Source organism: Spermophilus citellus (genome assembly GCF_964194105.1).
Source record: "Spermophilus citellus genome assembly, chromosome: 5".
In the NCBI taxonomy this organism is placed as follows: Eukaryota; Metazoa; Chordata; class Mammalia; order Rodentia; family Sciuridae; genus Spermophilus; species Spermophilus citellus.
The window spans coordinates 58,769,270-58,784,481 of record NC_138186.1 but is presented as its reverse complement, the minus strand read 5'-3'; the positions used below and the strand labels follow the sequence as shown (position 1 = coordinate 58,784,481).

The following is a 15,212-nucleotide window of genomic DNA, read 5'->3' as shown; positions in this document are numbered from 1 at the left end:
AGATTTTGGCCACATTGACTACTGACCAAATAAACTCATGCTTTTAAATGCAGAAAAGAGACTTCCTATCTCTAAAGAGACAAAGTACTTTTCTCCTTAAGAACAGAGAGCAAACAGTAAGTATGCTCAAGCTACAAATCAAAGTGCAGAAAAAGATTTTCAAAGTACTTTTTCAAAAGGCTAAGAAACTAATCATAATAACCTGACTTCTGTGGTATATATATTGAAGGTTAGGAACCTGGAGAAATGTTAAAATTTAATTTGTCATTTCCAAAGGTGACTCACAAAGCTCCTTTAGTTAGCTGTTTTGCAGCAGGCCTTTTTTGTCCTCCTGAATGACCGTCCACCTAGAGATAAAAAACACCTCTTATTATTCCCTTTTGTTGAAAAAAAGAAGCAGAATACAGATACACATAAAGTTCACTGCTTCAAATATTTTTCTTTTCTTTCCTTTTCATATGGAACACTTCAAGAATTTGCATGTCATCCTTGCACAGGGGCCATGCTAATCTTCTCTGGATCGTTCCAATTTTAGTATATGTGCTGCCGAAGCGAGCACTCAAATATTTTTCAATTACCTATTAAGAGCATGTTGTAGTAGTATGGCCCATGATGACCACTTTTTTTCTGTGTACAGCATCATATAGGCTTTGCCTTTAATGATCTCTTACAGTTATAAAACATAATAAAAACAAACTGCTCGGCTACTGGACAAATTGCACATACCAGATTACCAGATCATCACTAGCAGATGTCAGTTGCATATTCAGTCCTTTATGAAATTCATAAACAAAGAGTTGTTTTTCCTTTGTGGTTTTAATAAGAGTTTAAGAATTGTTACGAGTCTTATAAATGTTATTTTAACAATCCTTTTAAATTTTATCTGTTGCTGTTGCCTCTGGAAACATGATTTGTTTAGAGTGCTAATCCCACGCATTCAGGAAGTGCCAAGAGGTGTTCTGTAGGAAGTGGTGCCTCTTAGTGTAAATTTCCCTCTACCTTTGCTAATATCATGGCAGAACTTTTCTTATCCCAAGGCAGTTGTTGACTGAATTTTTCATCCTTAAAATCCTGGTATTTAACATTAAAAAAAAAAAAAAAAGAAGAAGAAGAAGAGCATATTGTAAGGCTCCAGAATGTGCCCTGCTACAATACAAAATAAACAAGTCCACAAACTCCATGTAGCAAGGCTGTACTCTGTTAGGAGTATAGAAAGAAAGCTGTACTGTCAGTTCCTTAGAAAGAACTCAGTTTGTACTTTTTTTTTTTTTTTTTTAAAGAAATGAGGTCTTGCTTTGTTGCCTAGTCAGACCTTGAACTTCTGGGTTCAAGTGATCCTCCTCCTCAGCCTTCCAAGTAGAGCTGGGACTACAGACACCTGCCATCCTGCTTGGCTCGGTATGTACTTTAAAGCCTAAACACTCAAACTTCTTCTACAAAAAGCATCTTTATATTTTGGAAGAAATGTGTTTGGGTGCCAATATCATGAACACCTGAAAACTCAGTAGATACTACTTAATCCATTTTCTCAGTGGTAAACGAGGGAGCAAACACTTTGAAGCTCCTGTTACAAGAAGCTGAGGTATAATAGACATTTCTTACATCATTAAGGAAACAAAGACACCTTATGTGAGAACCTGAGAAATGAACAGATCCTTTACTGGGTATTCCAGGGCAGACCTAGACTGCAGCAAGTTTTATCAAACTATTAATTGGTAAACTTCATGAAGATGGAATGAAGGCCATAGTAAAGCTGAAGACAAAAAACATTTTTTTTCCTTCTTTGGTTTGAAATGTTTTAGATTTAAAAGACTAAAGGGACTGCCTACTTCATACATGTCTGTTTATTACTACAAAAAAAAAAACAATCTCTCAGCAGGGCGCAGTGGTGCATACCTATAATTCCAGTGATTTAGGAGGCTGAGGCAGGAGGATTGTAAATTTGAGGCCAGGAAGAGTAACTCACTGAGACTCTGTCTCAAAATAAAAAATAAAAAGGGATGGAGAAAGAGCTTACATCCTTAATACTGCAAAAAAGAAAAAATAACCAACCAACCAAACAAAAAAAACCCTCTCAGTACACTAAAAACAGATCTGCTTTGATTTGATGATGGGTATATGTGTGTTTTCTTTTCTTTTTGTGCTACTAGGGATTAACACACATTTGCACACATTTGGCATGTGCTCTACCCCTGAGCTACACCAAAGTCCCCGCTGGTATTAATTGATGAGGAAATGATGGATTCATGAAGCATTGTGAACATGTCAGAAATACACTAGACATATTAATGTTAGAAACATAAATGTAACCAAGCATGGCCCACCAGGAAGGTCTTCAGTGACCACACTGTGTGACATATAGGGGCAGGCTGGCTGTGCACACAATGCAGGATAGTAACCACAAACCAGATGACACAACCATACTAATGTTCAGTTATGCAAATTATGAAGAAGGAGCTATGCAAATAGTTTTCTACCTGCACAGCTGGCTGGCCAGGAGATGATCCAACTGCTTTTTCCTGTTGTGGCTGTGCAGTTCCTAAAGATGCCGGCATAACTTTGTTTCCAGAATCCTGTCCTATTGGAATTAATACAGAAGATAATGTTCAACAGAAATGTTAAGTCAGGTCCTCTGTATAGTCCTACAGTCCAGCATATGCAGGTGATCACACATTCTGAAAGGGAGTCCTGTTTGTGTGTGTGTGTGTATGTGTGTGTGTGTGTGTGTTATACTGGGGATTGAACTCAGAGGTGCTCTACCACTGAGCTATACCCCCAGCCCTTTTTATTTTTCAAATTTTGACACAGGGTCATGCTAAATTGCTGAGGCTGGCTCTGGACGTGAGCTCCCCTTGCCTCAGCCTCCTGAGTCACTGGGATTATAGGTGTGCACCACCACACTTGGCTGAAAGGAATTTCTTTATTGTGGATTCATGAAGGGAGTAGGGTGGTATATTTATTCACAAAATTTAGAGGCAGAGATTAGGGTTGGTAAAGACTATTTAAGTAATAAATCTAACTAATTAAACTAACGGTAATAAACAGGAGCTATAAACACTATAACTTCACATTATCTATGATCTGAGAAATAGGCCTTAAGTACTTCAGAACCCCAAAATAAAACTTAAGGAAAGGAGTCCCAAAGAAGGAACTGACTAGGAATGCTCAAACTTTCATTCCCTTTTTAGTATTAATTGAGTAGTTACAGGTGTTCAAAGCCTTAGAAAAAATGGCAGATATAACCCACAGTATTTTTACTTTGGGGAAGGGGGAGGATTCTAAATGTATATAAGCAACATGAGTATAATCACAAAGTCACATGTGCCAAATAATACCAGATCTCGTTGTGGAATGGATATAGAAAAAAAGGAATAATCAGAGTGGAGGTGAGATTCAGTCAAAGATTTCATGCAGAACGAAGCAGGGGAGAGTGTCCCCTGGAGTTGGGAGGACAGGGACGGCCTGCAGAGAGCTTAAAAAGGCTCCTGACCTGGCAGTGCTGTGCTCAAGAGCCCAGGGATCTGTGTTTGTCTCAGGCCGTCTGCAGTCTTGGAAGTGGACATGGGGGAGGTCTGATTCAAACATTTTTTCTGAGCCTGTGAAACATATAACCAAGATAGAAAAATTAATTTCATTATTAAAAGTTTTAATAGATTACTTAAGATGCCAAACAAGTCTCTTAATGCCTACCTGCCACCACTTTAAGATTATATAACAAAACATAACTAAAAACATTATTCTCTTATCACATTGGGAGAAGTTTGCAAAGTGCATCCTCTAAAATCTATAGGCACACTGAATTTTCTCAACACCATTCAGAGAGAATGCTGAGTTGACACCAGACTATCTTTTACACCTGGGACTATTGTTTGTTGTGTTTGGAGGCAACAAGTTCATGGAAGATGAACTAGATGATATAAATAAAAATTTTTTTTTTCCTGTACTGAGGATCAAACCCAGGGCCTTATCCATGCTAGGTAAGTGCTGTACCACTGAGCTGGATGGTATTTAAAAACTAATAAGTTCCTTTTAGTTCTTTAAAAAAAAAAAAAGTATGTTTCTTTACAATGCATTTTTTTGAGGGTACTTGGGATTGGACATAGGGGACGCTTCCCCAGATCTTTTTATTTTTTTAATTTTTTTTTTTAGTTGTAGATGGGCACAATACTTTTATTATTTATTTATTTTTATGTGGTGTTGAACCCAGTGCTTCACACATGTGAGGCAAGCACTCTGCCACTGAGACACAATCCCAGCCCTCTCCCAGATCTTTTTACTTTTTGAAAAAGGGTCTTACTAAGGGGCCAAGGCTGGTCTCTAACTTTTAATCCTCCTGTCTCAACTGGGATTACAGGAATGTGCTACCAAGCTCGGTTTATAATGCATTCTTAAATAAGAAGACAAAAGATTATAAAAGTACCATCAAACTTCACTTAGCTGTGACACTACTACTTCATAGGACAGTTGGTTTTTCAGAGCTTTTCTTTGGTTTCATATTATAAATTCTATAAATTCTATCAGTGGATCTAGAGTTTAGTCTGACCATCCCCACAGGGGGCTTAAACTAATGATCTTGGCTCAAGCAAAATGTTTTCACTCTCCATTCACATATGGGCGCTCACACAGAGCCACCCTGGCTGTGGTCTACTTGTGTTATCATTTCTGTTCAAACAATTAATTATTCATTTGGTTTTATTTTCTAATATAAAAATGGGAAAGATTCTGACATTACCCAAGCAAGACTAGAGGAGATCATTAATGAGTCACAAATAATCACTTTTTTCATTCTTCCATTGACAAGGAAGGACAAATCTATACTACCCTAAGCAGATAATCAACAAATTCTTGGGAAGAAAACCACAAATGGAAAGGTCAATGTCAAAACCTTCCAGTTTCCACTGTATTTCCCCTAGAAGATCCCTCACCTTTTGCTACAGGGAATCTCTCCATCTGGAGGACACCCCTATTATAGAGGCCTGGGGCAATCAGTAACCATATGCCCTTCCCACAAATATGTCCAGGTCACGAACACTGAGGGTCACCTTGAAGAAACACCTAACCAGGTAAAAGGTAGAAAAATAAAGTTTACCAGGGCAAGGCTGGTGGGATTCTGAAAAAAAAAATGAGATCAAAAGACAAATAAATGAACCAGAATTAATATGCTCAAATGACCAAAAGTCCTTACAGTGTGTTGCCATTGCACAAAGATTAGGAATTTCTTTCAACAGCTGGTTCATATTGAATAGAAGAAAGTCATCCTCATGACTTTAGAGCAAAGACCTCCTCCCTTCTTTTGTAATGGACATTAAGCCAAGGGGTATTGTACCACTGAGCTACACCCTTAGTGGGTTTTTTTTTTTTTTTTTGAGAGAGGGTCTTATTAAGTTGCTAAGGCTGGCCTTGAACTTGCAATCCTCCTGCCTCCTAGTTGCTGAAATTATAGGTGTGCACCACACCATGCCTAGCTTACATTATTACATTATTTTTTGATAAAAATGGTATTAGGCAGCTTCATCTCTCACCTAATTTATCAGATACGACCTGGAATGACTCCTGATTATCAAAACCAAATGAAACAAAACCCCTGCATGAACATATAGTACAACTGCAAGAAAAGCAAACACAAGATCTCCACAAAAGCCAGGAGGACTGAGGCTGGAAAGAAAAAAATCCTTCCTTCCCCTTTCTTTTTCTTTCTTTTGTACTGGGATTAAACTCAGGGACGCTTTACCACTAAACTATATTCCCAGCCCTTTTTATTTTTTATTTTGAGACAGGGTCTCACTAAATTGCTGAGGCTGCCCAGGAGCTTGCTATCCTTTTTTCTCAAACTCTTGAGTTCCTAGAATTCTAGGTGTGTACCACTGCGCCTGGCTGTATCCACTTTCTTGAGCTGAATGGTGCTTTCCAGGGGTATTTGCTCTATAATTATTTAACTATCTTTTATGCTTTTTTGTTTGGTTGTTTTTGTGGTGCTGGGGATCAAACCCAAGGTCAGGCTGTGGGCAAGGCAAGCATTCTACCACTGTGCCACAGCCACATCCCCAACATAATGCCTTTATGTTTTATGCATTTTTCTAAGTGTTTCCTATTTCAGAATACAAAAGATTACAAGAAAACAAAAGAATAATCTAGCATCAAAGCCTAAGAATTTTCTATCATTTGAGGATATTTTTATACAGTAGTGTACAGCCTATTAAAATAGGATGAGTCTGGCGAGGTGGCACACGCCTATAATCCCAGCGGCTCAGGAGGCTAAAGGATTGCAAGGTCAAAGCCAGCTGTAGCAGTGGCAAGACTCTAGTCAACTCAGTGAGACCCTGTCTCTAAATAAAATACAAAATAGGGCTGGGGATGTGACTCAGTAGTTGAGTGCCCAAGTTCAATCCCCAGTACAAAAAACAAAACAAAACAACAACAACAAAAAAAGATGAGGGGCTGGGGTTGTGGCTCAGTGGAAGAGCACCCTCCTAGCATGTGTGAGGCCCTGGGTTCAATCCTCAGCACCATAAATAAATAAATAAAATAAGTTATTGTGTCCAACTACAACTAAAAAATAAATATTAACAACAACAACAAAAAAACCAGGATGATTCCTCTGGGAGTATGTTTCAGGATAAGTGTTTTTAAAATCTCCTTGTCTGCTTGTGTGAGTATTGAACACCGATACTGGTGCATTTTCATCTTCTAACTACTGCCATGGCTGGACTATACCCCTTTCCTTAGGACTAGAATACTCATTCCAATTGTTACACTGTGAGGCAGAGGCTGCGGGTGGCACCGGTAGGGCTATGGTGGCAGTAATCATCATCTACTTGGGATCTTGGTCTGTCTCCTACATTGGAATCTCCTTGATGGACCAGGACAGTATGTTTAGAAAGCTCTGCTGTCAGGTCTATACTGCCTATAGAATTTCACTGGTGAACTGTTCACTCCCAGTCCTCTCATGAAGGCAGGACTTGGGTCTGTCTTGTTCACTGCCATATCCCAGAGCAGGCCCTGGCACCATGGTAGGCACCTAGTAAAGGGCTGTTAAATAGAAATAAATGAATATCACTGAGGCATAAGTCACAGGGATCTGTGCCTCCTCCCAGCCCCAACCTCCCCAGAAGCCATCAATTTCTTCCCATTTCCCCAAATTTTAAGTTGCCCCAGTGAACTATCTTTTCCAGAAATAAAATTTGTCATCATCTTGATTTCATGAACTTTTAGAGAAAACTTGCTCTTGAAATACATTTCTTCCCCAGGGATGGTAGCACATGCCTGTAATCACAACTACTTGGGAGGCTGAGGCTACTGGCAAGTTTGAGGCCAGCCTCAGTAACTTAATGAGACTCTCTCAAAATAAAAAGTAAAAAGGGGATGTAACTCAGTGGGAATTGATCTGGTTTATTCAATCCCTAGTACTTCAAAAAGAAAAAAGAATTTTTTCCCCTTCACAAATATAAAAACTACTTAAGTATATATATATATATATATTCCTCATTTTAGGATAATAAAGACATTTCTTTTTTTAATGTTTATTTTTTAGTTGTAATTGGACACAATACCTTTATTTATTTTATTTATTTTTATGTGGTACTGAGAATCGAACCTAGGGTCTTGTACATGCTAGGTGAATGCTCTACCTCTGAGCCACAACCCCAGCCCGATAAACCCTTTCTAAAGTAAAAAAAAAAAAAATCATTCAGCTGAACCACTTTAAGTGGTGACCATCTGCATTTTGTTGAGGATGTAGCTCCAAGAGTTCTACTAATATAAATGGACAATTTTAACTCTGTAGACCCATGATTTTGGCAACATGTGGATCTACAGAAATATCCCAATGTACTCAAATTATCAATTCTCTCCCTCCATCCTATACTTTAAAAAAAGCCAATTATATGCTAGCAAGATGATATTCATCAGACAATAAGCATTTCATTAATGAAGCAGACCATCTAGAATTTTTTTTTTTTTAAAGAGAGAGTGAGAGAGGAGAGAGAGAGAGAGAGAATTTTTAATATTTATTTTTAGTTCTCGGTGGACACAACATCTTTGTTGGTATGTGGTGCTGAGGATCGAACCCGGGCCGCACGCATGCCAGGCAAGCACGCTACCGCTTGAGCCACATCCCCAGCTGACCATCTAGAATTTACCTAGCAAATCTCTGGTACCTGCCCACTGCCATAAGAATTGGTTGGGGCCAGCAAGATTGGAAAATACCCAAGGACTTCAGGTTTCTGGTCTGACATTTAAGGAAGTTTCACAGGTCTTTATTCTAACAGCTAAAGGCTAAACAAACTGAAAAGTCAAGGATTCTCCCCAGAGGGCTGGGGATATAGCTCAGTTGGTAGAGTGCTTGCTTTGCATGTATAAGGATCTGGGTTCAATCCCCAGCACCAAAAAAAAAAAAAAAAAAAAAAAAGAAAGAAAAAAAGAATTCTAGATCTGTCAAAGGAGTGAGGCCATAGGGCAAACCACTGCCATGTACAACAGGGCAACAGACAGGCGGACAGAGACGGAGAGTCACGATCTACCAGGTCAGAAACCAGGGAAAGGGCTGTAACTAACGAACTGCTGGAGGCTCAGCGTGGCCTGTCTGAGAGATACAAACTCCAGGGGGACCTAGTCAGAGGGGACCCTCACACTTTTGTGAGTTTTACCTCCAGGAGTTCTACCAGGTCCTCATAGTGAATATCTGAGAAAAATCTCCTCGTGCTTCCTGCAGGGGGAGGGAAAAGGAAGCATTTTGAAATATGCCAGAGCATTCTGTTCTTAACAAGGCCTGCCCTAGGAGACACTATTTTTAAAAAGCCTAATCTGATGGGGTTAATTCAGAGGAAGAGAAATAACCAACTTCTAGCTTTTTATGCAGAACAAGAAGAAATATCCAATTCTAGCCCCCAATATTCATGTACTGGAATCTTAATCTGTAATATAACAATATTGACAGTTGGGACCTTTAAGAGGTGATTAGGTCATGAGGGCTTTGCCCTCAAGAATGCCATTATCTGGGCATGGGAGTGCACACCTGTACTCCCACCTAGTAGGGAAACTGAGGTGGGAGGATTGCTTGAGCCAAGTGAGATTGAGACCAGCCTTGGCAACACAACAAGATATGAGCTCAGAAAACATTCTGCAGGAGTATGGTTCTTTACAAAAGAATGTCAGTCCCCTTCCTGAAATTGTGCATTCAATCTCTTGCCCTCCCACCCATTTGCTATAGAATGATGTAATAAGAACGTCTTCACCAGAAGCTGGCCTTGACCTTGGACTTTTTAGTCTTGAAAACTGAGAGGAAATAAATTTCTATTCTTTATAAATTACCCACTCTTGGTATTTTATTACAGTGGCCCAAAATGGACTAAGACACACAATTGACCCAGAGAAGTGGGGTACTACTGTGAAAAGTGCCTGAAAATGTCAAAGTGGCTTTAGAATTGAGTAATGGGACAGAAGCTGAAGATTTTGGAGGAGCAAACTAGAAAAAGAAACCTCTATTGCCATAATGGGAATGTTAAGGGCAATTTTGCTGAGAGATAGGAAAAAGGGCCCTTCTAGGAAATTCTGAATCTTCTTAGAGATTATGTAAGTGGTCAGGACCATAATGCTGGTAGAAACAAGGACAACAAGGGCAAGTCTCATGAGATCTTGGACAAAAATGAGAAACCAGGTACTGGAAACTAGAATAAAGGTCATGGTTGTTATAAAGTAGCAAAAGAACTTGTCTGATTGTGTCCATGCCTGAAGACTTTAGAGAAGGCAGAGTTTAAGAGCAATGACCTAGGATATTTGGAGGAAGACATTTCTAAGCAAAATATTAAAGAATCTATGTTGCTTCTTTTAATTGTGCATAGCAAAAATGAAAGAAAGAAAGAAATAAAAGATTAAATTAATAATTAAAAGGGAAGCATGATGTAAAAATTTGGAAAATGTTCAGCCTGGCCTTGTAAAGAAAAAAAAATTGTTCTGCAAGGGTACCAGGCCAGTCATTGAATCAATAGAGGATGAACTTGAAGGAATTTCAGAGACCTTTTTGTTCTTGGTGGTGGTGCTGGGGATGGAACCCAGGGCTCCTGCATGCTAAGCATTCTGTCACTGAGCTGCACACCCTACTTCCTCATTTCAGACATCTCTGAGGCTACCCTCCCTATTACAGACCCAGAGCTCTAGGAGGGTAGTGACTTGGTGGTGGTGGGAGAGTAGTGGAATGCTCTCAAAGGCTTGCTGCCCAAGGCTACCTTGGGACTTTGTTCCTGCCTTCCAGTGCAGTACTTTTCTGTTGTCCTAGCAACGGCTCAATCAGGAAGGATATATCTCATGTAGCCACTCTAGAAGGCACAAGTGGTGAGCTTTGGTGGTGTCTATGTGGTGCTAATTCCGGCACCCAGAGTATACAGACTGTGGGTCCAAGCCAGCCTCCACCTAGATTTCAAAGGATGTACTGGATAGCCTGGAAGCCCCAGCTGAAACCTCCCTCCAAGATTCCAGAACTATAAAGCTACCGGCTGGGAGAGTTGAAGACAAGAGGCTCCAACCCTTGAGAGCTGCTTCATGGGCTGAGCCTTGTAAAGTTATAGGTGGGGCTGCCCAAGCCTTAGATGACCCAACTTCTACTCAAGGGTGACAGGAAGAAGCATACAAAGTGATTAAGACTCTTGCAGCTTTAAGGTTTAATGTCGTCCTTGTTGGGTTCTGGACTTACTTGGAACCAGTCACCCTTTTCCCTTTTCTATTTCTCTTTTGGCATGGGAATATCTATTCTATGTCCGTTGTACCACTGTATTTTGGAAGCATATTACTTGTTTAATTTTACAGACTCACAGCTGGAAAGGAATCTGCCTCAGGATGAATCATGCCTTTAGTGTCAGGCATATCTGACTCAGGTAAGGTTCTGCATTTTTCACTTTTAAGTTGGTGCTGGAGTGAGTGAGTTAAAAGAGTTTTTGGGCTGTTTGGGATGGAATGAATGTGAGAAGGACATAAATTCTGGGGGCCATGGGGTGGGATTCTTTGGTTTGAATGTCAAAGTTCCCATTCAAAGGGCAATGAAGTCATGAGGGCTTTGTCTTCATGAATGGATTAATGCCACTATTGAGAGAGTGAGTTTTTCACAAAAGGATGACTTTGGCCTCCTTCCATTTCTCATGAGTATTTTCTTGTCCTTCCTCAATTTCTCAAAAGAAATTTTAAAATATTTTTAAGTATTGGAAATGAAAATACAATTTGACAAATTTTGGGGGTGAAGCTGGATGCAGTGGCAGGCACATGCCTGTAATCCCAATTATCTGAGAGGCTGAGACAGGAAGAATGTGAAGTTCGAGGCCAGCCTCCACAACATGGTAAGACCCCTATCATACAAACAAACAAATTGGTAGAATGCAGCAAATGCAATGCTTAGATGGAAAGCTATAGCATTTAATGTATATATTAGAAAAGACAATCTAAAATCAGTCACCTTAAGAAACTATAAAAAGAAGAAAAAAAATCCAAAGAAAGTAGCAGAAAAGAAATAATAAAAATTATAGCAAAAATCAATGAAACTGAAGAAAGGAAACTGACACTGAAAAATCAATGAAATTAAAAGCTGATTCTTTGAAAAGGTCAATAAAATTGGCCTCTAGCCAAGCTAAGAAAAAAGACAGAAGACACAAATTAATCACATTAGAAATGAAAGAGGGGACATCACCTCATATTCCACGGATATTAAAATAATAATAGGATGGGGTGTATAGCTTAGTGGTAGAGTGCTTGACTAACATCTGTGAGGCCCTGGGTTCAATCCCCAGCACCACAAAAAGGAAAAAAAAATGAATTCATGAATCTGATAACTAAGATGAAATTGACTAATTCCTTGAAAGATATAATCTGCCAAAACTCACATAAGAAATAAGATAATTTTAACAGGCTTATATGCATTAAATAAATTTAATCAAAATTAGCCTCCAAAACAGAAAGCACCATGCTCAAAGGGGTTCATAGGTAAATTCTACCAAATATTTAAGGAAGAAATCTAATTCTCTATAATCTCTTCCAGAAACAAAGGGAAAACTTCATAACTTATTTTATGAGGTCAGCATTACCCTAATACCAAAACCAGAAAAAGATTTTATAAAAATACAGACCAGTATTTCTCTTAAATATAGATGCAAAGATCCTCAACAAAATGTTAGCAAATAAAATTTAGTATCATATAAAAAAGAATGACATATCACAACCAACTGGAACTTATGCAAGACATGCAAAGTTGGCTTATTTAAGAATCAATTTAATGGCTAAGCACAGTGGTGCAGGCCTGTAATCCTAGCTACATGGGAGCCTGAGATAGGAGGATAGCAAGTTTAAGGTCAGTCTTAGCAACCTGGTGAAAAAATAAAAAGGAGCTGTGGGGGGGGGGGTAAAACACTCCTGAGTTCAACCTCCAGTACAAACAAAAAGGGACTCAATTAATATAAACTATCATATAAACAGGCTAAAGAAGCTGGGTATGGTGGTGCACACCCTGGATCCCAATGGCTTTAGAGACTGAGGCAGGAGGATTGCAAGTTCAAAACTAGCCTCAGCAACTTAGTGAGGCCCTAAGCAACTTAGCAAGACCCTGTGTCAAAATACAGAATATAAAAAAAGGGCTGGGGATGTAGCTCAGTAGTAAAGTGTCCCTGGGCTTAATCTCTGGTACCAAAAATAAGTAGAAAGGAAGGAAGAAACAAAGGAAGGAAGGAAGGAAGGAAGGAAGGAAGGAAGGAAGGAAGGAAGGAAGGAGACGGGCTGGGGATGTGGTTCAGTGGTAGAGCACTTTCCTGGCAAGGGTAAGACCCTGGGCTTGGTCTGTGGTATCACAAAAAAAAAAAAGTATGTATTACAATAGGCTAACAAAGAAAAATCACAAGGTCGTATCAACAGATGCAGAAAAAGTATTTGACAAAATACAACACTCATTCATGAAAACAAAAACAACAAATGTTAGCAAACTAAGGATAGATGGGAACTCTTCCAACTTGATACAAATATCTACAATAAAAGTTACAGTTAACCTACTTCTTATTATTTTTAGGTGCTTGGGACTGAACCCAGGGCCTTGTACATGCAAGGCAAGTGCTTTACCACTGAGCTACACCCACAGCCCATCAGGACTTACTTGTTTGTTTTTTGAGATGGCTCTTGATGTGTTGCCCAGGCTGGCCTTGATCTCCTGGGCTCAAGTGATCCTCCTGCCTAAGCATCCAGAGAAGCTGGGACTACAGGCACGTCCCACCATGCCCAGCTAACATATTTAATGGTGAGAAACTTGAAGCTTTCCTGCTAAGATCAAGAACAAAGCAAGAATGTCCCCTCTTACCACTGCTTTCAACATCAACCAGGAAGTTCTAGCTAATGCAATATAAGAAAACAAAACCCACCCGGTTGATTACCTCCAGAGGGTAGTTAAGAGTTAAAATCTATGGAAGGGATACTTTGTCCCCATCTAAAATTGTCAAGCATGCCAATAGAGCAGTTTATTACCCAGAGGGGTATCTTTTTTGTATTTTGATTCAAAAGGGCACTTTCCCCTAACTTATATAAAGGCCTTTGTAAAGAGCAGCAGAGGCCCTAGGAAGCCGCTTCCTTGTGCTGCCTCTGGCCATGGCTAACTAAAGCACTAAAGGTCACATCACACTCTCTGAGAACTGGGGTGAGAGGTGGACTTAAAAGGGCAGTGGTTCTCAAATGTGAGTTACATCAAGATTACCCAAGGAGCTTCTGAAAAATGGACTTTCTGGGTTCTAACCACAAAAATTGATTCAGAAATTCAATGTTATGCTTAGGAATTTACAGTTTTTAAAAGCTCTCCAGTTGATTCTGATGCATTGTTAAGTCTTGAAAATCACTGTACTTGCCAGTGACTGTTAAATGCTTTACTTGAAATAATGTAGACAGCTTTGGGTGGTAATTGGTCTAGGAAATTGGTCAGTGAAAATAATAAAGAACAGAGAAGAGGCCATGTTATCCTAAAGGGTCCCAGAGAGCAGGAGAGTCTGGTTTCTGACCCTTATAAAGAGTTGTACTAGGGATGGAGTTGTGGCTCAGTGGTACAGTGCTTGCCTAGCATGCATGAGGCACTGGGTTTGATTCTCATCACCACATAAAAATAAATAAAGGTCCACCAACAACTAATAAATATTAAAAAAAAATTGCACTATATTTCCTGGACCTGAGCTTATTCATAGAACATATTTTCATAAACACATCAGGGTATGTTTCTGATAGCTGCAATACTTTCATAAGACATCTGACTATTTACAGTGTCCACACCATTGTGGTGACTACAGGGAAGGCAACCAAAGGGTACCAATCACAGCCCTTCCCTCTGAAAGTTTACCATCCAGAAAACACACAGGCCCTTGAAACACAACAGATCAGTAGCGTATTAAAATTATGGTATTCAGGATTAGCTGAGCCTCATGACCATCTAGGAAACTTTTCGTCCTCCTAGTCAGTTTTGCTTTGAATACTATTTCATTATCTTCAAGCCTAGGAGAAAGATGAGACTTTCTAATAACAAACTATAAACTGCATGGCCACAGTCATCTTTTCCTTCCCTCTCTTTACGATGGAAGAGGCATACTTCTCATGGTCTACAGAGAATCCTGCCAATGCTCTAGAATGAATGTTTTCCTACCCATCAGCTTTGAGGAAAACTTCAAGTGTTTCCCATTTAAATTTTTTTTTCCCTTGATCCCACACATCCTCGTAGCTACTACACCATCCGTAACCTCCATTTCTCTGAAAGGTGCCTATGCTCATTACTTGCAGTCTGGCTTCTGCGGCTACAATTCCTCGGAAATTGTCTTACCAAGGACACCAGCAGTTTTCAAGTTAGTTGTTAAATCTATTAAAAACCTCCCAGTCCTTATCTCAATGATGCTCTACTCTTCTTCCCTCCCACCTGCACTATTCTCTTTTCTCATCACCCAAGAGTCTGATCCCTACTGGCTTTACTCTTCCTCACTCTCTTTCTGTGTCCACCCCCTACATGTTAAGATGTTCTGGGGTTTCTCTCTGGTTGACTATTTTATCTATTGATAAAACTATAACTCTGGTCTACCTCATCTACTCCCACTGCCAGGATTACAATTTATATACTGATCAATCCCATTTTAGCCCATATTTATGTCCTTAAATTTTAGCATATATAGCTATTTGTCATCCAACCTGGTTGTCCTTCAGGAACCTCATACTTGACAACCACA

General features: G+C 39.5%; 1 protein-coding gene across 6 annotated transcripts in view; it reads right to left on the bottom strand.

Annotated features, from left to right (window-relative positions):
* The window catches only part of BICRAL (BICRA like chromatin remodeling complex associated protein), a 106,364-nt gene that overhangs the window by 9,609 nt on the left and 81,543 nt on the right, over window positions 1-15,212 (bottom strand). For all 6 annotated transcript variants that reach the window (XM_081296009.1, XM_081296010.1, XM_081296011.1 and 3 more), the window contains 3 exons: window positions 3,491-3,596; window positions 2,478-2,578; window positions 286-347 (listed from right to left, as the gene is read on the bottom strand). In XM_081296009.1, the coding sequence (XP_081152135.1) occupies window positions 286-347; window positions 2,478-2,578; window positions 3,491-3,596 (269 nt within the window). The remainder of the gene's footprint in view (window positions 1-285; window positions 348-2,477; window positions 2,579-3,490; window positions 3,597-15,212) is intronic.